Genomic DNA, 22,458 nt, shown 5'->3' with positions numbered 1-22,458 from the left:
CTCTGCCAGGAGCTGCTGTAGGCAAAGCCCCAGAGCCAGGTTTGGAGGGTGCCCCACAGCCAGCAGGAGCCAGCCCAGGCAGAGCTGCCCCCATAGCATCCTTCCAGCCGCCCCCCCCCCATACCACAAAGCCCAGCCTGCACTGAGAAACAGCTCAGTTTTTCCTGCACAGCCAAAAGGAAACAACCCCCCCCCCCTCAGTTTCCAAACCAAAGCAGGAAATCCTTTTTGCCTTCATGCAAATCATCAGACGAGTGTTTCACGTTGTGTTCACCCTCCAGCTGTGCTGCCTTCCCCCTCTTCCCTGCCTGCTCTCCACATGCTTCTCCTTGGCGGATGCAGCACAGCCTCCTGTGGCTTTTGTCCCCAGCAGGCAGCGAGTGTGCAAGAACCTGGTCCCCATCCCCATCCCCATCCACCCCTCGCCAGCGCTGGCTGCACCCACCCAGCCAAGGTGCAGCCCTGGGTGATGGCTCCATCCCCTCCGCACTGCGGCGTGCTGCAAACGGGGTCTTTGTCTGCCCAGGCACAAAGCTCCTGCTGCGGCCATGCTCCAACGGGAGCTCCCCCTTCCCTGAGCCGGCCACGCTCCTACAAACCACAGCCAGGGCAGCCTTAGAGCCCTCTGCACTCCCAGCAGCAAGGTGTGGGGAGCCTTTACAAGCCATCCTGCATAGAGAACAAGAGAGGGGTTTATATCCCACCAAGAGCTCTTTTCCCCCATGACAAATCTGCAAAGCCCCATAACTGCACAACCTGCTTCTTCCTCATGTGGTTTGGTACTTCTGCTTTCAGTAATGCATAATGAAAGAACAGAGAAGAGAGAAGGGGAAAGCACACACAGCTCTGACTCGAAATAAAACAGAGGGACTGCAGCCATTTTGACGAGGTTTAAATCTCCCTCAGAAGAAGGCTGTCGGGGCTCAGACACAGCCTCAATTCACAGCCATGCCCAGGAATGCTTCATTCCCTTCACCTGGTGGTTTTCTCTCTCTGATCACTTTATTTCCATCTCCTCCTTACAGGGAGAACCAGGCCCTGAGCCCCTTCAGCCACCACTGGGCCATGAGCCAGCCCCACAGCTCCCAGTTGACATCTTCCTGCCCATCTACAACCCCATCCTCCCTCCAGACCACTGCCTTCTACCAGCACAGGACCGGAGACCCTAGAAAGGCAGCCAGCACTGGGGGCTGCTCTCACACCAGGGATCACTCCTCCCATGGATTCTACCACTGCATTCAGTTCAGAAAGGGACTGTTAACTCTGACTGATCCCCCACTGCCCATCACCAGCGAGGCAAGCTGCTGCCTTCTCCAGATCGTAAACACCAACCCTCGAGCTGAGAAATCACCTGCACACTGTAATGCACAGGTAGAAAAGGAAGGAACTGCTGCTGCAAGCAACGTGGAACGTGTCTCATCTTGCCCCCAACAGCAAAGTGCTCTGCCTGCAAGGCAAACCCAGCTTCGAGCGGCTCCAGGCATCCCCACCCTGCATTAGCTTCCGCTACCCAGGCACATGAACATTCATATTTGCTCCGCTATGCAGGTTTCCCCCTACCTGTTACGTGAATGGATTTGCTCAGGTACATCACTGAACAGTGCGAGAGAAGCTCCACCACCAGCTCCAAGGAAATCAGACACAGAGAAAAGCCCCTACCAAGGGAAGCAGCTTGGTCCCAAGCTTTTCCTTCCATGCGATGTGAGCACAGCCACGCTGGACCTCATTGTCAAGAGGTTTAAACCAGATGAGCTTCCAAGGTCCCTCCCAAATGATGCTCTACCAACACGATCTACCTTGCAGGTGACCCATCCCCTCTGTCAGGGTTTTAGAAGCATTTCCAGGCAGAGGCCATGGTTTTTAAATAAAAGTTTAATTCCTTCATCAGGTTTAAACACAAACGCTGCTGAAAATCCTGCTCAATGCCCCAGCTCTGGGCTTGCAGGGCACTGGCAGTGTGGCAGCAGGGGCTCCAAACACAGGAGGCAGGAATCAAGACTCTCGGTAGAGCTCAGTGCAGGATGCAAAGCAAGGAAGCAAGAGACACACTTTCTGGACAGACACCAAATCTTATACATAAAGAAAAGCCCCACACTGTAATAGAAGTAGTAACGTTGCCACAGAACAGGAGCTGTAGGAAGGGAGAGAAGTCTTCAGTAAAAGGCACAACTAAGGAAGTACTTCCCTAGATCTTAACCAAGTCTTCCAGTTAGTTCCACTGACACCCCAGCCCCCAGCCTCTCACAGCCATGCTGGTTACCCTAGCAAGTCATTTTGAGTTCCTTATTTTCCCTTTTTCCCTTCCTCAAAAACAAACAGGAGTGCTTATAAAAACCAGCACAGGATGTAAGAGCTCAGTCTATAACCCCACAAGAGTTCAGGAGAGACTTAACAGTTTACCTTATGATTGTCTGGTACAGTTACTCAGTATTCAAGTTTCAGGTGATGCCTATACCCAGGAACCTCAGCCAGCTCTAGTTTTGGTATTTTTCTTTCAGGCACTTTGCTGCCTGTCAGGTTGGTGCTGGATCCATGGTTTTCCCAGTACTATGTACCACCAGCCTCTCCAACCCATCGCTGTAAGCACCCATTAGCAGCATCAGACCCACTCCAAAGCCTTCTTCAGGTTTTGTAGTCCCGCAACCTCCTATGTTCCTTGGTTTAAGACCTTTTGCAAGAAGCAACTTTCAAGGCAAGGCAGACAGTGATCAGGGCAAGCAACCAGAATGTGTCAGTAACTTACAGGACAACAGGATCGCAGGCAATGAGAGGCTAAGACAGCTGGACACAAAGCTGTTGCGTTTTAGGCCACCCAGTGTCTGAGCAGGCACTTGCTAGATGCAACAACCAAGCTACTATGGGATAAAGAGGCTCAGTTTACGAGTGTACTGGTAAAAAAAGGATCCAGGATTTGTACAGCAAGTCAAGGTGCAGCTGCACTCCATGGCAGCACCCTTCCCATCACTAGCAAGGCCAGCAGCTCTGAAACTGAGCAACTGGTTTCAGCCTACACCAGAAACTACACGCAACCACCATCAGTCCTCTATGTAAGAGGGAGAAGAATGCTTGTTCAGGGTGAATCTTGAGCTCTAACTTACTACAGCAAGGCAGTACTGCACAGACTATGCTCTCACCTTCACTTTGCTGTGCAGCATGCTAAAAGGACATCTAATTTCATTAATAAGATGAACTCAAGGTTGAAAATGACACCGACCTCCTTCCATGGGAGAAAGCTGTAGCAGAACCACCTCCCAGGTGTCCCCCAGGGTTTTACCTAGGGTCAAGCTCGGCCAAGATACAAACCTTCCCCATCGCTCTTGAAGGGCTTCTATCAGGTATAGAGGGGTAAGACAGCCAGCAGTCTCTCGGGCTCTTGCTGTAGGTCCACATCAACACGTCCTAAGGAGCTCTACTTCCCAAGCAATTTAGGGTTTGCATGCCAGATCATCTAACCCTCCCCCAAAACAATTGTGGCAATAAGCCATGGGTCAGTCCCACTCTCCACAGACCTGCAGAGATGAGTCAGTATTACTGCTGAGCCCCCATGCACAGGGCTGCTGGTGGAGTTGGGAGTGTTACAGATGAGCTTCCCCCCTCCAGCTTCCCAGTGTTGGGATCAGAGCCAGTAAGGCTGACTTAAGCAGGAGGAGCTGTGGAGAGCTGCACTGGAACAAGCAGAGTCTTCTACTGAACTTTACAACAAGCTGAACAACTTTTGGTTTTAAAAAACAAGCCATACAAGCAGCAGCTGACATCTCTTGTTATAAAGGGACATGGCTGAACAGGTAGGAGACAGATTCCCCATTATGAGTCCTCCTGATGGCCTCTGCAAGGATCATCGAGATGTCAATCACCTACAGGGGAAGAAAGATGTGTCAGTGTCACTGAGGAAAGACATCGAGCCTGGAAGGGCAGCTGCTAAGTTGGGAAGAACTTAAAGAGAAAACTCATTACCCAAACCCATAACGTGCCAGATGGGGACAAATGATTTCTACACAGGACTGAGAGTTAATTACATATCATTCTGAAGGTATTCTACATTTAGCAACAGTCGTTTCCCTGTTAATCTTTGTCAGGATGACAGTCCACTGTCACCCTTCCTTGCTGAGACTCCCTAAGCTCAGTCTGGTTACCCTAGGAACTGTCTTATGTACTTTGCAGAGAAGCTGGGGGAGTCTCAATCACGACCAGATCGCCTCCCTTGAGGCAAGAGGCTTTACCATCACTGCCAGCAGTCTAAGGCAGATGAAGCTGTGCTGCAGCTCGAGTCCCAGTTTCTGTGCTAGCTCCACCTGGTGGGTAACCCAGTTAACAGGAGGGAAAGATGAAGGCTCAGTAAAACTCTAGCTCTGCACCCAGCAGCTAAAGCGTTTTGATGTGTGGTTGCAGTAAGAAGCATCATGTTCATGATGCATTAAGGAGAGGAGGTGAAATCCATATTTAACATTTCCAGGTATTCTGCATCCTAAGGAAATGAAGAAAGAAACTGAGGAACTACAGAGCAGACAAAGCATAAGACTTAAACCCTTTAGTTCTGTATTTCTCACCACTGAACATCAGAAGCCAGTGTAAAGCAGTTAGGTGCTAAGTGAGAGCCTGAGCAACTACCCACTGCAATCTCTGGCTACAGCTGTTTACATACTGATAACCAGTTTAACACATTGCCTACATGAACTGTGGTGTGGGGCTCAGAAAGAACTGAAGCATCAGACACTTTAGGTGTGCTCAGCTGCAGGAATATCATCCAGAAGTTAGTGCTGAAAAATATGCAACCCAACAGCAGTTTGTCATCAGCTTATAGCTTAATTCCCTAAAGGAGCCTAAAATTCACAGCAGCTTCAACCAGCTGAGCTTCCTTTCCAACAGAATCCTGGTATTAAGGAACCTGCTGCACTCACAACAGTACTAGCTGGGCCTCAGCAGTGCCATTCACTTCCCAGAACTTCTCCAAATCATAGAATGCCTGTGTCCTATATATCTGTGCTGTGAAGCTAGTGCTTAGGATGCCCTTGGCTGTGTATATTCTACAGCAGTAACTGAAGCTTCCAATTGACCTATTATGCCCCAATGCTCAGGTAAAACTGCAGCTTCCAGCTGTCCACTAACACAGGAAACCCTCAAGTTCCACCTAGCTCAAGCTGTAAAGACATTTCTCTTTCCTTCCAGGAAAGTCAGCCTCAGCTTGGGAAACAAAATGCCACGGTACTTTTTGCTAAATGGAAACCCCAAGACACTGAGTGAGCACTTTCATATAGACAGCAAAGTGTTTTTGTTATCTTTGGTGAGTATCTGACCATTGTGCTGTGGAGCTGTGTCAGCTGCTCTTGGTCAAACCAGCAAGACATGTCTGTGGGACAGAAATGCATTCCCTTTCCAGCTCACTGGCACTGCTAATTAAGACCAGAACTGAGGCAATCACCTTCCCCAGACCAGGCCTACTTTGCTTCACAAAAGGAAGAGACACTCTGCTCCAAGGGCTGGGCATTAGGTGATAGCTACACAGCTGAAGCTGGCATTCCCAACTTCAGAAGTTCCTAACTACTTCTGCTTCACTATTACACACCAGCAGCACACCACTCCTCTGAGGTGCACAGACACAACTGCTTGCTCACAGCATAGCCCCCTTAGCTCAGTGATAAAACAAGCACAGGTAAATTTACTTACATGAACTGTTTAAGATGAGTTGGATTAGAAGCTGTGTTTTCTCACTGTAACAGGTCTATTAAGTCACAGCAATAAGCACTAGTCCACACTGCCACTGATTCCAGTACCAATGAAACTGCTGTAAGCACTGGACAGTATGAAGGGGTTTCCCCAACAGGAGGACAGACAAGTGCTGCTCCCCCCCCAAGGAGTGACAGAAGTAGCTGCTCACCTGGATTTTAGGGCACTGCTTCATCTTGTCCTCTTGGGGTATCGTGTTTGTGACCACAACTGCCTCAAAACAGGCATTGTTGATCCGAGAAATTGCTGGCCCAGAAAAGATCCCGTGAGTTAGGATAGCATAAACTTTGGTGGCTCCTGCTGACACAAGCCTGTAAGGTGGGAATAAGGAGGATGAGGAATTCTTAGCAAGTATTAAATTGAAATTAATGCAAGACACATGGTAAGCATGAAAGGAGACAATAGCATATGCTTAAGTAACAGGCCACCTTTGACTCCCCCCTCCAGCCCCCTACTGTGTTGGGGGAACAGTTCACAACAGCACCATAAAACCCACCACAGAAAGTATACACTGGAAAAAAAAGTGTTCTAAGCCCTTTTGGGACATTTGGACTAGGTTATAAATCACCTTCCATGGTTTTTGCCAACACAGGGAGCAGGTATTTAATACCAAATGTTGTACTTGCTGGTGTTTCTAGTGAGGAAGGCTTGAACTTACTTCAAATAGAAATTCACATGTATGACCTTAACCTGGTGGACCAGACAGCACATAGCTCTACCTGCATAGCCAGTGAGGGTCTAGTGGAAACATTTCAACACAAGCATTTCTCAGATAAAAAAGACATTATGGTCTTCTAGCTATTTCCATTATTTCACTTATTAAAGTGAGAACTTCAATCAGGCTTTTTACTTATGTTGTATGACAGGAGATAATCAAGAAACTGTTAAAAATACTCTGTGAAACTTGACATTCAAATAACCTGCTTAACCCATACCATAGCTTTCACTAACTGTAGGTTCCTGATTTAGGAAAGAATCAATCAGCCCTACTCACTTGTCTGCAGCGTGACAGATGGTACCACATGTGTCTGCCATATCATCTACCAGAATGGCCACTCTGTCTTTCACATCACCCACCAGGACCATGCGATCCACTTCGTTTGCCTTCTTGCGCTCCTTGTGAATGAGGGCGAAGTCTACATTCAATCGATCTGCAATGGAGGTCACTCTGAAGAGAGAACAGTTTCCAAACAACACTTAACTCCACACCAGCTTCAACTGAACCTCTTAAAACTATTAAGCACAAACTGCCACTGCAATAAGAGAAGCTGTCACCACACCTGTTCCTGCTCCAAGCAATTAGTAGAAGATGCTCTGCCACCTGAAGTTTCCCTTCAAGCAGTTAAACTGCAATGTCTGATCTAATCTTTCCCAATGACAGCAAGCAGATTAAGATAAAAGTCTTCATCCTGACCACTGTAAATTAATTTGCACTTGCAGCTCAAAGCTTAGTCAGCAAATCTGGCAAACCTGAAGTGATCAGAATGCTTGGGAAGCTGTCATCTGTATAACACTACCCTGGAAGCGCTTCAGCTGTGCTTCAGCAGGGATCTACTTGCACTCATATAATCATTCAGTTATCATGCATTCAAGTGCTGACATAAGCACAGTGGAGAGATAAACATCCAAGAAACCCAAGCCCACCACCTCACATTTGCTTTGGTTAGAGTGCCCACAGCACAACCTTACCAGAGGAACCTAAACTTCATGTATTGATACTAATGAACAGTAAAGACACTAAAAGCATTACGAGTGTGAAGGAACAAAATACACATGCCCCTAAGAAATTCTACACTTGGGATAAGCAGACTGAGCCTTGGCAGATGAGACTTATCAGCCTGGAAGTGATACAGAAGCTTGTTAAACTGAATTGTTTTCTGAATTATTTAGTTCTGGAGTATCTCCATGAAGTGTCACACCAGCCAAGATCTCCACATTTCAGTTTAAGTGGCCTTTGAAGAGGTTTCTGAGGAGTCAGATGACTTGGCATCCCATATACTGCATTATGCAACAAGCTACAGAAGTGGCTGAACCTACAAATGGTCCTGTCCAACACACGGGCCACAACAAAGCTACAGAAGACATACAGCAACCTACAGTGGACTTATCTGTTGGCTGTTCGTAACAGATAGCTTGGAACACTTACCAGTATGTGAATCAGATCAGCATGCGCCAACATTCTGGTGTTAAGTCTTGACTTAATTAAGTCTTAAGATCCAGATTTGGTGTCTGGATTAAAGATACATCTCCATCCCTTTGCTGTTCACATGTAGCCCTCAGTACAGAAGCATGAAGGAACAGCTTAGTTTCTCTTAATAAGCACCCAAGAACATTCTGAGCTGCTCAGAAACTGGCGCGTTTATATGCTGGAAGATGGGGAGATTGTCAGACTACCAAAGTAGAAATGTGCTGTAACAGATGCTGCTGCTTTTTGGAAAGGACCCATCTATCTTCCTTGCTTCCAGCGGCTAGCAGCAAGCTTAAGTCCCAGCTAGATATTAAAATCAAGAGTAATAAAGTAAGTGCCTTGATAAAGTCAGCTTAACACTGCAAAGCAAGCAGCCTGGATAAAAATGTTATCATTGACCAGCAGCAGTAGCCTTGTCCTGGCATAGGGCTATGAATTAAGTAATTCCCTTCTTCAACCTGCATAATCACCCTTCCACAAACACATTGGTTTAGTCCAAGGGATGTAGTAATGGCCCAATTCCTACCTGTGCATCTGTGATTCTAGAAGGTGTTTAATTCTCCATGTAGCTCAGGAAATGTTCTAAACATTCCTTAAGGAGACTATCTGACCATTCCTCACTAGCTGCCACATACTGCCTTACAGAAGGCAGGCTAGCAGAGAGAATGTGTGTCCTAAGAATAAGGTGAGAAATGCTCTCAGGAATTCAAGAGCATCCAGAAGCAGCACCTCAAGCGGGCTGGCTGACAGCTTACCTCTTGGCTCCACCAGCATCTGGTGAAACAATGGTGCAGTTCTTCCACTCTGCAATATTCTCTTTGATCCACTTGAGTACAGCAGGCTCAGCATATAAATTATCAACAGGGATATCAAAAAAGCCCTGCAAGGAAGACAACAGGAATAGACGTAACTGAAGGTCACATTCCAAGAACAGCTGGAAGAAGCATTCTGTATGATCAGGCATGCAGCCACCTCCTTTCCACAGCTTTCAGCTTTCCCTTCTACAGCTTTCAGCTTTCCTTTCTACTCCCCTTAATGCTAGGGCACTATCTTTTGGGATCCAGAGAACAGTAACATAAGGAGCCTTCAGAGCCAGAAATAGTTTAGCAGCATCAGTAACACTACATCTAACACCTTCACAACATGGACCTAGTTCTATCCTAAGGGGATGCAGAAACCAGCAAACACTCATTTTCAGAGCAGCTATCTGCCCGTTTACAGAGTCAGTCTTTAAAGCTCATTACCTAAACTGCTGGCATCAACAGGAAACCTATGAAGAGGCTTGAGTAACATTTGTTTATAATCTAACGCTGTTCCCACAACTTTACACTGCCCCAGCAGATGCCTCCAGGTAAACCTCAAAGGTCACTAAAAGCTAGAAGTTAATCCTGGACAGGGAATAAAAGGCAGAAGAGTGGGGGCAGCTACTCTAGGGGAATGTGTCAAGGTATAGGGTAACAGATGCTTCCTGCCATCATTCCTTCTGGGCTCAGCAACCCAGCAGCTACAAAAACCAGGCTGAAACCAGACAAATGCTGGAAGTGTATGCACACAAACCCAATTATTCAACTGAATCTCACCACTGCTGCTGGTGAAAGCTCAACCCTATGGCACACATCATAACTCTAAGCCTCTTAGGGAAGCGGCATCCTCATATCTTGGGATCTGTTCTTCCATTCTATGATCTTTCTGACAGTCTTCTCATCTGTGCCCCATAGATTTTTATTTATTTCTATCTGAGACAAAGTATTTCTGGGCAAATTACTCTGGAAGAAACTGCACTGCAGCAAATGGCTGCATTTGTAGCATCTCCATCCAGCCTGCCTACCTCCCTCACCACCAGCAGATATCTCACCCTTCTCGATTCAAAGTGTTTGCAGCAATACAAGAGATAACTTCTCCCCCTGTCTGTTACACTGAGTTGGTTTCTTGGTCTCAGAGCACTTGCTCAAGGTGAAAAGAAACAAGGCTGGTAATGGAACAGCTTGCTGTCTCTCCTCTCCCTGGTATAGCTCTTGCCACTTCTCTTACACAGCTCCAGTCAAGACTTCAATTGCTCTGTGAGACTGCTCTGTTCACCAAGCCAGCAAAACCCATGAATAATTTTCAATTCACCAACAGCTTGGAGAAGAACCAAAACCCACTTATGTGGAAGGGTGGCAATGAACGGATACAAGTGGGATTGCCCATGTTGTCAACAGCAAGCTATCAGATCACTGTCCTGGTCAACTGGACCTCATAAGCAGCTGTGACAGTGCTCCTAGAGGCAGAGCTAACTGCTCACTTCTCCCTGATAATTCAGTAAATATGAGAAAGCTCTACTAAATATTTAAAAACACTCTTGATAAAGACATTTTGCATCTCAAATCCCTTGAAGGACCAGTTAAGAGCACACAGTGTCACTGCGTGGCAATAGAAGTTGCATGGATCATATACTAGCTCAACATTCATTTACACAGGGCTCAATATGCTCAGTCTGCTCAAGAACAGCTGTAATTTCATTTAGAGATGAACCCGTTACCCATCTCCCTCTCCTCTTCTGACTGACTCTACAAGTGCCTTCCAGTCCCACATTCCCAAGTCCTGATCACTGCTGAGTCTAAACAAACCCAGGTTGCTGGAAAGCCTGAAGGCTCCAGACTGGAGCAGGTAAATACTTCCTGATTTTTAGCTCCTACCTGAATCTGAGATGCATGCAGGTCCATGGTGATTATATGATCTGCACCTGCCACAGACAGCATGTTTGCAACCAGCTTGGCAGAGATTGGAGCTCGACTCTAGTACAGGAAAAAACAGTATTTAAGACAAGTTCAACTCCTTCACCAAGATGTCAGTCTTCCACTTCTAGGCAATGATTCACAAGCAGTTACTAAAAGGAGCACTCATTTACATTGCATCTTTTCATCAACTGGTGATTACAGCTTGGTGCATTCTCAAGAAGAACTAGCTCTTTATGAAAAGATGAATTTGCAGTCCGATGCCCTGAGGTTTAAAGAAATTAAAATAAGTTTTATTGCCTCCTTTACATATTCAACTAAATCTAATTCCGATACAGCACTCAGGGCTTTTCATTCATCTTCTGAGTAGAAAGTTTAGCAGATCCCTTACCTTGTCCTTTTTGTCCTGCCGAGCATAAGGGAAGCAGGGTATGACAGCTGTGACTCTGCTGGCAGAGGCAATCTTACAGGCATTTATCATGATAAGGAGCTCCATCAGATTGTCATTGATTTCACCACAGCCACTCTGCACGATGTAGACGTCCTCCCCACGTACACTCTCGCCTATTTCCACACTGGGAACAAATGAGAAAAGGAGAGCTGTACCCAAATACAAATTAAAACACAGCCCATTACATATGCCTGCAGAGCAACCAAGGCACTGCATTCCCCAGGGTCTGTGGGTAACAGTGCCATATAATCAAAGGTGTTGAGCAGGAACACTGCTGCTTATTTGCTCAGTAACTATTTTACATCTCCCTAATGGTTCAGCCAGGCTAAAAGCACTCAGCCTGTACTCTGGATCAATACAAGCTGAGCATGTAAACACCCCAGAGCAGGCCTTGTTCCCCCTGAATCACAAGTACAACCACCTCAGCTGAAAGCAGCAGCATACAAAGAAGCAAGGATGGTGGCCAACCAGCAGAGCAAGCAGAGCCAAACTTCTACCAGAAGCTATGCTGCAGCTGGTCACTATATTTGGAGTCATAACTGCTATTTACTGGCTTGAACAGACAAGCCCTCCAGCATTCCCCTTTGGAAAAGCTTTTGGGGTTAACTTCCTTCTGGATGCAATGCACACTAATCCCTGCTGATGAAGGGACTGAATACAAGCCAAAGGTCCTGTTTGCCAGCAGCAAACTGCCAGCTCCAGTGCGTGTATCAAGACACCTGCACCAGAAACAAAGTTGGAAAGAAAGCAGGAACCTTAGCTTTGAGGCTTCATACAGTGCAAAGCTGCATAAGGCCTTTTGTTAAGGAACAGATTAACTACTAACTACTTTCAGCATTTCAGTTGAGAGATGACTGCCACAGATTTGGAAGTAACCAGAAGTCAGTCTAAGGACAAATCTCTCGGTTTGTTTCTTTCTGGCACTGGAGATGCTCACCCACTCTGCAGGCTGCTGCCACATCAAACTCTTCAGAAGTAGATTATCACCCAACCCACTCCCAGTGGCTTCATTTACAGCACCTTAAGCGAGATTTTAATGTTAATATTTAATTCTCTGATCTTCCTCCCCGTTTATTCAACATGGGTTTGATGACTGCTACCTATTTACAGTCTTAATGCTCACTCTCCACCGGAAAACTGCAGTCACCTTCACTGCACGCTGATTTACACCATATACCAACCTCGCATGAAGCATGAGGTAAGTGTGCGAGTTAGCAGTAGTTGGCACACAAGCATCTCCAACTGCACTCACTAAGAGTCAGTTAAGCTGATTCAAGCCATTTATAACACAAAAGAATCAATAAGCTATTTGCTGAAATAATCTTCCCTTTTCTGGGAAGCATCTGCTATCAGTTTATGAAGGTAAATAAGATTTCTCGGAGGCCTTAAAAGTCACATTTCCTGCTGGCATCAAACCTGCTGGCTGGCCAGCTGGATGCAGAAGAGCAGTTAATAGAGAGCAATGAGAACAGTGCAAAGGCTGAGAATCAGACTCAAACTCTCCTCTACAACTCTCTGAAGTTCTCAGTAGTTCTCAATACTCATGCAATAGAAGCATAATATTCTACCTCATGTGTAGATCTTGGATTCTCCTGGCAAAAGTTATTGTCTCGAGAAGAAATAAGTGGGTTGGAGCAACCATTCAAGGTTCTCTGTATTACACTGTGTGGTGTGTACCTGCTTAGTGTACTTCTCTAAACCAAGCTGTAAGAGCTCTGAATAAATTCTTAGCCTCTCCTTTCTTTAAGCTTCTTCAAGTAGGATGGCAGCAACTTATAAAGCACAGAGACAGAAAACAAGACAAATGTTAGGTTTCAGAGCCTGGGGGGAACACAGAGTGTGTGACTGCAGTCGCATCATGGGCTGTAAGGTGGTGTCAGCCTCTTATCTTCCCTGAATAATTTTAGCAGTACCTTTTAAGACTCTGATGCTCTTCAGAACAGTTTAAAGGCACCAGCTACAGCTTCAGCACAAACCTGTCACCCTTCAAGTCATCACAGTCTAGGCTACGCATGGGAAGAGGCTCATCAACGGAGATGAAAGCCAGGAAGGCGCATTCCCATCAGCTCCTAGCTACCGGGGTTGGGGGGGGAAGTCCGCCTGGTGAATCCCGCCGCTCCGACCTCTGCCATAGAGGCCGGGTGACACCGCCCCCGTGCTCCGCGCGTCGGAGCCCTGCAGCCCGCAAGGTGCAGGCACAACACCAGACCCCCGGTGGGAGCCCCGCGCACCGCGGCACAGGCGCTTTCCGAGCAGGCCGCTAGAGGCATCGCCGGGGCCGCGCAGCAGCCAGCACATGGCCCGGCGTCGCCGGGAGCTCTCCGGGGAGCACCGCAGCCGCGGCCAACCCCATCCGAAGCACACACACACACATCCCCCCCCTTCCCCCGGGGCTCCCCGGCGGGCCACGCTTCACCGGGCCGGTTGCTGTCGCTGCCTCTCAGCCAGCACTCGGTACCCGGCACGGTCACCGCGCTGCCCCGCGCGCTGCTCCACACCACACGGCTCCGGGCTGGGAGCTCGTCAAGCGGAGCCGCGCGGCGACCGCTCTGCTGAAGGGGGGTCACGGGAGACCCGGCCCGGCCCGGCCCGGCGCGGCGCGGCCCAACGGCTGCTCGCAGGGGAAGGGCAGGTCGCGGCCCGCCAACCCGCACTACAAGCCCCAGCAGCCCCTGCGCGGCGACTGTGCGAGACGCATCGCGGCAGCGCCCCGCGGCCCGCCGGGAGCCGTAGTGCGGCCCCGCCTCACCATGTCTCCTGGTTGCTGAACTTCTTGGTGACCACCTTGCCCAGCTCCAGGCCGAGGCGGTCCGCGATCTTCTGCGACAGGTCCTGGTGCGAGCTCCCGCTGAAGATCTTGATGTTGGGCATGATGGCGGCTGCGGCAGCGACGCTCTTCTCCTCCTCCTCGTCCCCGCTCCGCCTCGCACCGCAGCCGACCGCAGCACGGGGACCCGCCCGCCTCCTGCGCGGGACGCGGCTCGGTGAGCGCTGCCTCGGGTCACGCTGTGCTGCACCCGCCTCCTAAACCAAGCCCCGCAGAGCCCTGCAGGGGACGGCCACCCACCACTTCATGTCCCTCGGTGATGGTTACAGAGAATAGGTTATCAGTAAGGAAAACTGTGGCTTTTCCTGCACAAACAGAAGCCCAGGGACTGAGTCAAACACAGCACGGGAAACAGGAGCTCTGCTGCCAGATCAGCCGTGCCCGGAGCCGTCACACTGAGTAGGGCTGTCCCCAGCTATTGGCTTCAGATGCTGGGTGGGTAATGGGTCATTGTTACCAAGGTGGATGGTGGTCCTTCAGCTGAAGAGAAACCTTTTGCTTTTTCGTCGGGCACACTTCTAGGCTACAAACCCTACTAATATCCGTTTTTCTTTGCTTTTTATTTCCAAGATGCTGTGCTCGGTCTCGTTCCCTTTGTTTGAAGGGTGAATAGATAGCAGTTCGAAAGTGAAATGATGGTAGCAGGCTTTATGTGTGAGGAAGCGTTGACTTCTCGTGGATGTATCCAGTCTGACTGGTCTCATAATAAACATTTTTTGCCCTTGTCCTCAGAATCTGCAGGCATACTTGCTGCTATTTATTTTCCTATTGGAAAGAATCTTTGGCAACATTTTGAGATTAAAAAAAGTAAAAAAAATAATTGTGGTGGATACCCTGGATTGCAAATACAGAGGTGGGGTTTTCACGATTGTAACAGGCCATTTAATTTCATTTCTGAGGGTTTTTTTACATTTAGAATTAGGGGTTTGTACCTAATCCTGTAATCAGTCTCCTGTGAACACGCAGCCTGCGTGTTATTACGTTATGCGGATTAATTTAGCTTTTGCAGAAATAAACTTGGAGTTTAAAGGCTTTTAAACACACAAAGTAGGCTAGAAAGATCTCCTTCAAAGTTTGCATGCAGTTGTGTCCTTTCTGCTTGTTTTACTTGACTGCCTCATAGATAACAAACTTCTGCACTGAATTTCATATGGGTACATTACTGCTTTCACTCCTTGAGAATTCAACCAGAATCCATTATTCACAGAGACAGGGCACTTTTTATTTCATCTTGCAGCTATCCTGGCCTTGAATGCTGCTGCCTCTATCACCAAAGGCCAGTAAAGTAATGATTATAAAATCATACTTTGAGGAGGTTTTCCATAACCCTTCATAGGATGTCACTCAGAATTAATCTGGATTAAATATATATGTGAATTCCCACTCAGAATTAATCTGGATTAAAATACATATGAATTCCCACACTTAGCATCGATGGGAACTGCAATATCAGTATATGGTAATTTTAGAAGGTTGTTTTTTTTTTTTCCAGCAAGAAATCCAGTAATTTTGTTGGCATTCTGAGATGGGCCTTTCGCATTTCATAACAGCTTTTCCAAATGACAGTTTGGGATCATTGCAGTGGCTGTTCTGTACATATTTTTGAGTGATAAAGCTGAAAATTTAGTCTAAAAATACCTTGAAGACCTCCCCACAAAACAGACTACAGGAGGGTTGTTACTGTATTGCAGTTGGCACAATTTGGAAGATGAGTAACTCCATTCCAGTCCCCAAAATACCTGTGTGTGGTTTTGAATCTTTAGCTTTAGTCTTGGTTTAAATTCCATTTTCCCCTTGCTCTTGAATGGAGAATGAGGGTCTTGAGGGTCTTCTGTGCTCCAATATCCCTGTCCCCTTCCCTTTTACTTGTGAACCAGGTGCGGGGAAACTGAGGCTGGAGGAAGTAGAAGGTACATTAAAACACGTGAATGATGCCTCTCATTGACAAACTCTGTCTGAGCTTGCCCTACACAGGGCTTTTGAAGCAGCACGTCTATCAGTTTCCTCCTGGGATCACAGAGATGAGATCTGCAGGCGTGAACAATCTGACATTGGATGAAATTGGATCCTTAATCCTGTAAACGCGGGACTGGCAATCTTTCATGTGTAAAATCAAAGAGGGTTTCTTTGCCTTTCCGAGCCCGACGCCAAGCGTGTTGTCAGGAACCCCAGTGAGGTGGCAGAAGGTTCCCCCTAGGAGGGAAGATTGTGTGTGGCTGCTGGTGGATGACACTTTCTGTTCCTCCAAGGCAAACGGGGTCTCAGTGCTGGGGCTGCTCATAGTCTCTCCAGCTGTGCATCATCTCACTGCTCTGCACTGCTCACAGCAGCATTAAGTGGCCACGAGTGACATCCAAGTCACTGCAACCCTTCAGCTGGTTCAGCTACCACAATGTCCTTAGGTTAGACAGCACTTAGGTTATGAGGGCTTCAGTCCACTAACTTTATGATTCATCAGTACCGCTAGTAAAGCTCTTGGAACAGGGTAATCTCAAAAGGTTTGATTAAGGAGAGGCTCTTAATGCACCAAAGTCTTGGTTGAACAAAGCCCAAAAGCTTGCTCATGATGTCCTTGGCCAAAGCTTGTCTATTAGCAGCTTGCATTGCCATTTACTGAAGAAGGGACAAGGAGAACCAGCTTTGAAGAGAGAGATGTTTATCTGGTTCTTGGCCTAAACAGGATGAAGGGAGAGACTGCGTGGTTCAGAAGCATTGGCCTGTGAGTCAGGTTGTCTGTGAAAGGGTGCTCAGGAAAATAATCACAGCCCGAGTGAAGCTGGGATGTGGAAGTGCATTGGAGTATCTCAGCTCTTGTATGGAGACCCTTACTTGGAATTAAAGCAGTTAATTCCAGTTGGCTTGCTTAATTCTGGAAGTCAAGTATAATACATGCAATTATCTACTTGAGTATAAAAACTTTAATTTTCCTGTGGTTTACAATGTGGACAAGCACTTGGCTTGGGTAGTAGAAAGAACAAGTGTATAGTGTGAGCTCTTTGTGCTACCTCATGGTTTGGAAACTGTGAAGTAAATTACTGCCCAGGTAGGGAGAACCTGAAAGCACATGAATGGCAAAACCCCCTTTTTATTGACCTGATTCCATGGAGATGCACTTAATGAGAAACACCTTTGTGTTTCATGGCCCAGGAATATATTTTCCAGGAAGTTTTAAGCAGCGCATGAGCTCTATCAAATTTCATGGTGATGCCAATCAGGACAAGTAGCCCTTGTCCCACTCTTGGCGCATTCCTGCATACAATTGCCACTCAATTACCACCAGCCACTTAATCAAGGATGAATTTTTATGCAGAAAGCCTGTGGCCGGTGGTTGTTTTTAGTCCCTCTTGCCTTGTGACTGCAATGCCTCACAGCCAGTTCTGTTCATTGAATGAATGGCACTTGATAAGAGCAACACAAGGCTGTGCCCTTTGCACTGCTGGCTGAAAGAAAAGCCAGGGAAGAAAACCACTTTGCTTTTCAGAAGTGGTATTGCGTGAAGCATCATAAAGTGTCCTGGACCATGTGCGTGTCCCCAGCCCTGTCATCTCTCTCCCCAGCCCTTGGCATGTGCAGCAAACCTCAGGGAGGCAGTGCTGGGATCTCTGCCACTTTCTCACAGCGTGTTTGCTCTTCAGTGACTTCGTAATCCAGCTGCGCAAAACATCCTCCCTGCTGACTCTGTGTCTGGGGGGCAGGTGACAGCAAGGGGCATCATCTCAGCTGGGCTGGAGGGTTGTGCAGTGGCTGCAGTGGGATGAGGCATCGGCAGGTTCCTCATCTGCTCATGCCCTGACATGGAATTACACAGCCTGACAGAAAAACCCTCACAAAAGTTTTCTATCGTGTGTACAGGCTTGTTTCATATCTACTAAATAAGGTTGTGTGATGTAAATCACACAGCTGAGATCATAGAATCACAGACCAGTTTGGGTTGGAAGGGACTTTAAAGCTCCTCCAGTTCCAACCCCATGCTACGGGCAGGGACATGTTCCACTAGAGGAGGTTGCTCCAAGCCCCGTCCAACCTGGCCTTGAACACTGCCAGGGATGGGGCAGCCACAGCTTCTCTGGGCACCCTGTGCGAGCACCTCAGCACCCTCATAGTGAAGATTTTTTTCCTAATATCTAATACTAAATCTACCCTTTGTCATCTTAAAGCCATTCTGCTTGTCCTGTCCCTACAGGCCCTTGTTAAAAGTACTTCTCCTGATTTCTTGTCAGTCCCTTTAGGCACTGGAAGCTGCTCTATGGTCTTCCTGGAGCCTTCTCTTCTCCAGGCTGAATAAGCCCAGCACTCTGAGTGCAAACATCCAGCCAATTCCTTATCCACCAAGTGGTCCATTGGTCAAATCCAGTTTAGAGACAAGGATGTTGTGCAGGACAGTATCAAAGGCTTTGCCCAAGTCCAGATAGTTGACATCAATTGTGCTCTTCCCTTATCCACCAGTGCTGTCACCCTGTTGTAGAAGGCAACCAAGTTTGTCCGTTTGTCCCAGCCAGCTCCACTGTGTCTGCCTATGTGAGGAATCTGTTGGGATGTTTTACACAAGAATCCAGACACTCTGCTTCAAATGCAGATAAAACTTAGACATTACTCATTTCTGTTTGACTGTCAGTTCCCGTGGGCCTGATGAAAGCAGCAGTGGGTCCCAGCTATTCAGCTCACCCTGCTGTTGTATCTGGGGCTGCTGTGATTCCTCTGTAGTGTTGCCAGGACCTTGGAGAGGATGGAAACCCTGACAGGAGAATGTGGGCGCTACACCATGGGGATTAGAGTTCAAAGTGCTTTAAACCGTGGTGCCCAGTTGTTGTGTCCAGCTGACAATGACCAGCAAAGTCCACAGAGACACAAGTAATTTTATCCAAACCATCTTGGGATTACTGCTTGAGGTCTGCTCATTTTCCAGCTCTTGCTTTTGGCACTTTAACCCCTGAAAGCCAGGTCTTTCTGGCTTAGAGGGACCAGAGATGGCCCATTTGGCTTTCATTTTCTATGCACTGATGGAGCCCTGGTGAAGTCTCCTTCAGAGAGGTCATAACTTAGAGAAGATGAAGGGAGGGAGCAGACTGGGGGAGTGCAATGACATCAGGTGGTCACAAACGCATGTTGTGGCTGAGCAATGCTCCTGGGAGCTGTGAAGGCCCTGGAGGAAATCTGTGCCAGCATTAATGCTAAGCAAAAACCCCAGGGCGAAGGCAGCATGAGAGAGGCAGGTACTGAGAGGCTCTGAAAGGGCAAATTTGTGATTCAGAAACATGAACAAGAATGTTTTACCTGGATCATTTCCTTTAACACTATTTACAGAGTGAGGCTGGAGGGACAGCACCTAACAGATGAGTACAGCAATAATGAAGGCAGGGCTTCATCATCCTCCTCGGGTCCATATCACTACAGCTCCTCCCTTCGCACAGGGACATTCGACTAATCCTGGAGCACCTATTGCTACCATTATGCAAATAATAACGGTGTGATGTGAAGGAGTAATTGTGACGGGGTGCTGATTGCCCACTAGATGGTACTAGGCATCGACTCTGAACTTGTGATTAAACTGCCTGCTGTCGATGTTTTCAGGCTCTGGGGGTTGTTAGGAAACCTCTTGGCTTTTCCATTTACTTTTTTTATCCACAGCCAGCTTTATAAATGGGTGGGTTTTGTCCCATGCGGTGTCATTGTTAGTTCAGCATGGGAAATGGTGTGATGAGATTAAAATAACAAACCTGGAGGCACAGAGAATGTGTGTGAGTCTTGACTGCTGCTGCCTGTGCTTTAGACCACACATTCAACCCCCGTACAGAGAATGACCCAGTTCCTAAGTCTTTTCGTGTTGGATCTTTACCAGACTTGGCTTCTATAGGTTGTGGAGGCTTTGGGACACATAAAGGGCACACATCAATGCTTTCCTCCCTGATAAGCAAAGAGCAGTACATTGTGCCAGGCAAGGCCTGTCCCCTGCACGAATGGGATATTGGAAACATCACCTGTAGCTGGGAAACTGCCTGGCTCAGGTTTGTCCCTGGGTTTGGCATTATGCTTTAGCTGGGCTTTCCCCTGCAGACACACCAGAGCAGTCCCACAGGGCTGCGGAATCATCAGGTCACTGATGGCAGGTACCAGGCTGTCACCTCTTCCCAGGCACAGGAGCAAATGCCTACGACTGGGCTGGAGACACACACTGGAGCTGTCAGTGAGTACTCAGGTTGGTTCATCTGGAAGGGATCAGGCAGGACTTTGCTAACAGAGAGGGGCTGGAGCACATCCTGGCTCTCCCCGGCTTTAGGGGCACCAGGAGGACCACGCTTTGCCCAGCAAAGGGTTGCTTTGCCCAGTGAAGGGGTGAGTGCTGCTGCAGGCATTCCCTCCTGGAGCGGAATGAAGCCAAAATGCCCATTTACAACACATAAGTGGCTGTGCCAAGTCAAACAGTCAGTTTCCAACCTGCATTTCTTGCTGCTTCGTGGCTTCCTTCATAGCCTGGTACTTAACTGGTGTGGAGTTCAGTGACACTGTGGGGTCATTAAGCTTCCAGTACGGAGATACATGCAGCTCTATAGTGACAAAAATAGGGGGTTTTGCTTATGAACAGTGCTTTGTACAGCTGGGAATAGCCACATTGCCACAAAGTTCTTAAAAAAAAGACACAAATGCTAGTTTGGATATTAAGATTAATATATTTAATCTTTCTTGTTTGTAAAACAAGACATAAATTTGTGTATATATATATAATTTATATAATTTTTTAAATTTATATATACTATATACAGACAATAAAAAAATTTTCCTCTGTATTAGACTGAGAGATGTCTGGAGGAATGATATGGGCATAACAGGGAGCTTGAAGAAACTCAGAGCTTCATAATAGATAATTCCTGGGGAAAAGAAAAACACAGCTCCCTGTCAGCCTTCAGCATTATAACAGGCTTTGCCCACCACAGACTGAAATTCCAACCTGGCTCTTCCACTGTGTATTTGCTACATGGTTGTTGAAAGCAGGAGGCTGTCCCCACAGCAGGATCCTCTCTGCCTTGCCGACAGCAATGGCCAAAGTCCGGGACAGCCGTGGGCCAGGGGAGGTTATTGCACTCGCTAGAGGATGCGCATGTTAGAAGCACATTGTGCATTTCCGTAACTCCTATGGAAGAACGAGAGATTTCGGATGTGCATATTTATAAAGAAATCATAGGGATGGGAAGCGACTGATCCTGCAGAGATCCCCGATCATCCCCAAGCGCTGGGGCAAGCTGGCTGGTGTTCACAACCCGCCTCACTCCTCCTGGGAGGCTGATGCCACCGTCTCCCTTTCCAGCCAGAGGTGGGTGCGATGGGGATTGGTGCCAGGACCCCAGGAGAACCTGCTCTCCCTGTGCGTGTGTGAAGTGCAGGGTAAGGGTGATGAAATGTGTAACCTTGCATTTTGGAAGGTGGCTGACTGCAGTGAAGCACCAGTTAAGGCAGTCTGATTGATTAGGTCTAGACTGGGAGGATGAGGGGAACCTTGGGGTGTGAAGAGAAGCAGGAATTATTTTACCATTCACCTGGAAGTGAAAAAAGAATAATTCAAAAGACCCCAACTCCAAATAAATAACCATCACACAGTACTCAATAATGCTTCTTACAGCAGTCAGCCCAGTGGGGACAGGAAAAGGACCCCAGCACGTGGGCAAGTAGGGCAGCTCCCTTGGCCTGTGGCAGTAGCACTGCCTGAGTGAGGGGCAAGCCGTGGCTCACAGAGAAAGCTGATCTGGGTTCCTCTCTAATTGGGAATGGTGAAAAGAAGTAGGAGAGGGTTTGGGCTGAGCCTTGGAGCACGGACCTGACCTCTGGAGAATGGTGTGAAAGAGGTCTCCTCTCAGCTGTTAGCCCAGCTTCTGGCTTGCAGTGGTCAAAGATCAGTCTGGGTTCCTTGCAGGCTCTCTAGTGTAGACACAGCCGTACAGCAGAGGAAGGGGAACACAGGATCATAGAATCATTTAGGGTGGAAAAGACCCTTAAGATCGTTGGGTCCAACTATAAACCAACCACTGTCAAGCCCACCACTTAGCCATGTCCCCAAGTGCTACATGCACACGTCTTTTAAATGCCTCCAGTGATGGTGACTCAGCCACTGCCCTGGGCAGCCTGTTCCAGAGCTTCATAACCCTTTGGTGAAGAAATTTTTGCTAATATCTAAATTAAACCTCCCCTGGCACAACTTGAGGCTTTTTCCTCCCATCCTATCACTATTGAGACTTGACACCCACCTTACAACATCCTCCTGTCAGGCAGTTGTAGGGAGCGATCAGGTCCCCCCTGAGCCTTCTCTTCTCCAGACTGACCCCCCCAAGGTCCCTCAGCCGTTCCCCATCACACTTGTGCTCCAGGCCCTGCACCAGCTCTGGTACCCTTCTCTGGCCTGCTCCAGCACCTCAATGTCTCTCTTGTAGTGAGGGGCCCAGAACTGAACACAGGACTCGAGGTGCAGCCTCACCAGTGCCCAGTGCAGGGGCACAGTCACTGCCCTGGCCCTGCTGCCACACTGGTGCTGATACAGGCCAGGATGCTGGTGGCTTCTTGG

General features: G+C 47.9%; 1 protein-coding gene and 1 long non-coding RNA gene across 3 annotated transcripts in view; both read right to left on the bottom strand.

Annotated features, from left to right (window-relative positions):
* The window catches only part of LOC130610063 (uncharacterized), a 138,404-nt gene that overhangs the window by 21,370 nt on the left and 94,576 nt on the right, over positions 1-22,458 (bottom strand). The window lies entirely within an intron of this gene.
* PRPS1 (phosphoribosyl pyrophosphate synthetase 1) lies at positions 1,855-14,068 on the bottom strand. Of its 2 annotated transcripts, none has more exons than XM_057429618.1 (7): positions 13,830-14,068; positions 11,021-11,204; positions 10,591-10,689; positions 8,668-8,792; positions 6,719-6,892; positions 5,876-6,035; positions 1,855-3,854 (listed from the first exon to the last, which is right to left on the bottom strand). In XM_057429618.1, the coding sequence occupies exons 1-7, from the start codon at positions 13,949-13,951 to the stop codon at positions 3,762-3,764; spliced, it is 957 nt and encodes a 318-aa protein (XP_057285601.1). In that variant the 5' UTR covers positions 13,952-14,068; the 3' UTR covers positions 1,855-3,761. The 2 variants fall into 2 exon arrangements, with proteins under 2 accessions (XP_057285601.1, XP_057285602.1); XM_057429619.1 differs by having other exon boundaries at positions 13,865-13,996.

Source organism: Pezoporus wallicus, unplaced genomic scaffold (assembly GCF_028554395.1).
Source record: "Pezoporus wallicus isolate ANWC-B61680 ecotype Strahan unplaced genomic scaffold, APGP_CSIRO_Pwel_v1 contig_14159, whole genome shotgun sequence".
Lineage (NCBI taxonomy): Eukaryota > Metazoa > Chordata > Aves > Psittaciformes > Psittacidae > Pezoporus > Pezoporus wallicus.
The sequence above is the reverse complement of the archived record's forward strand: the minus strand, read 5'-3'. Positions and strand labels throughout refer to the sequence as shown.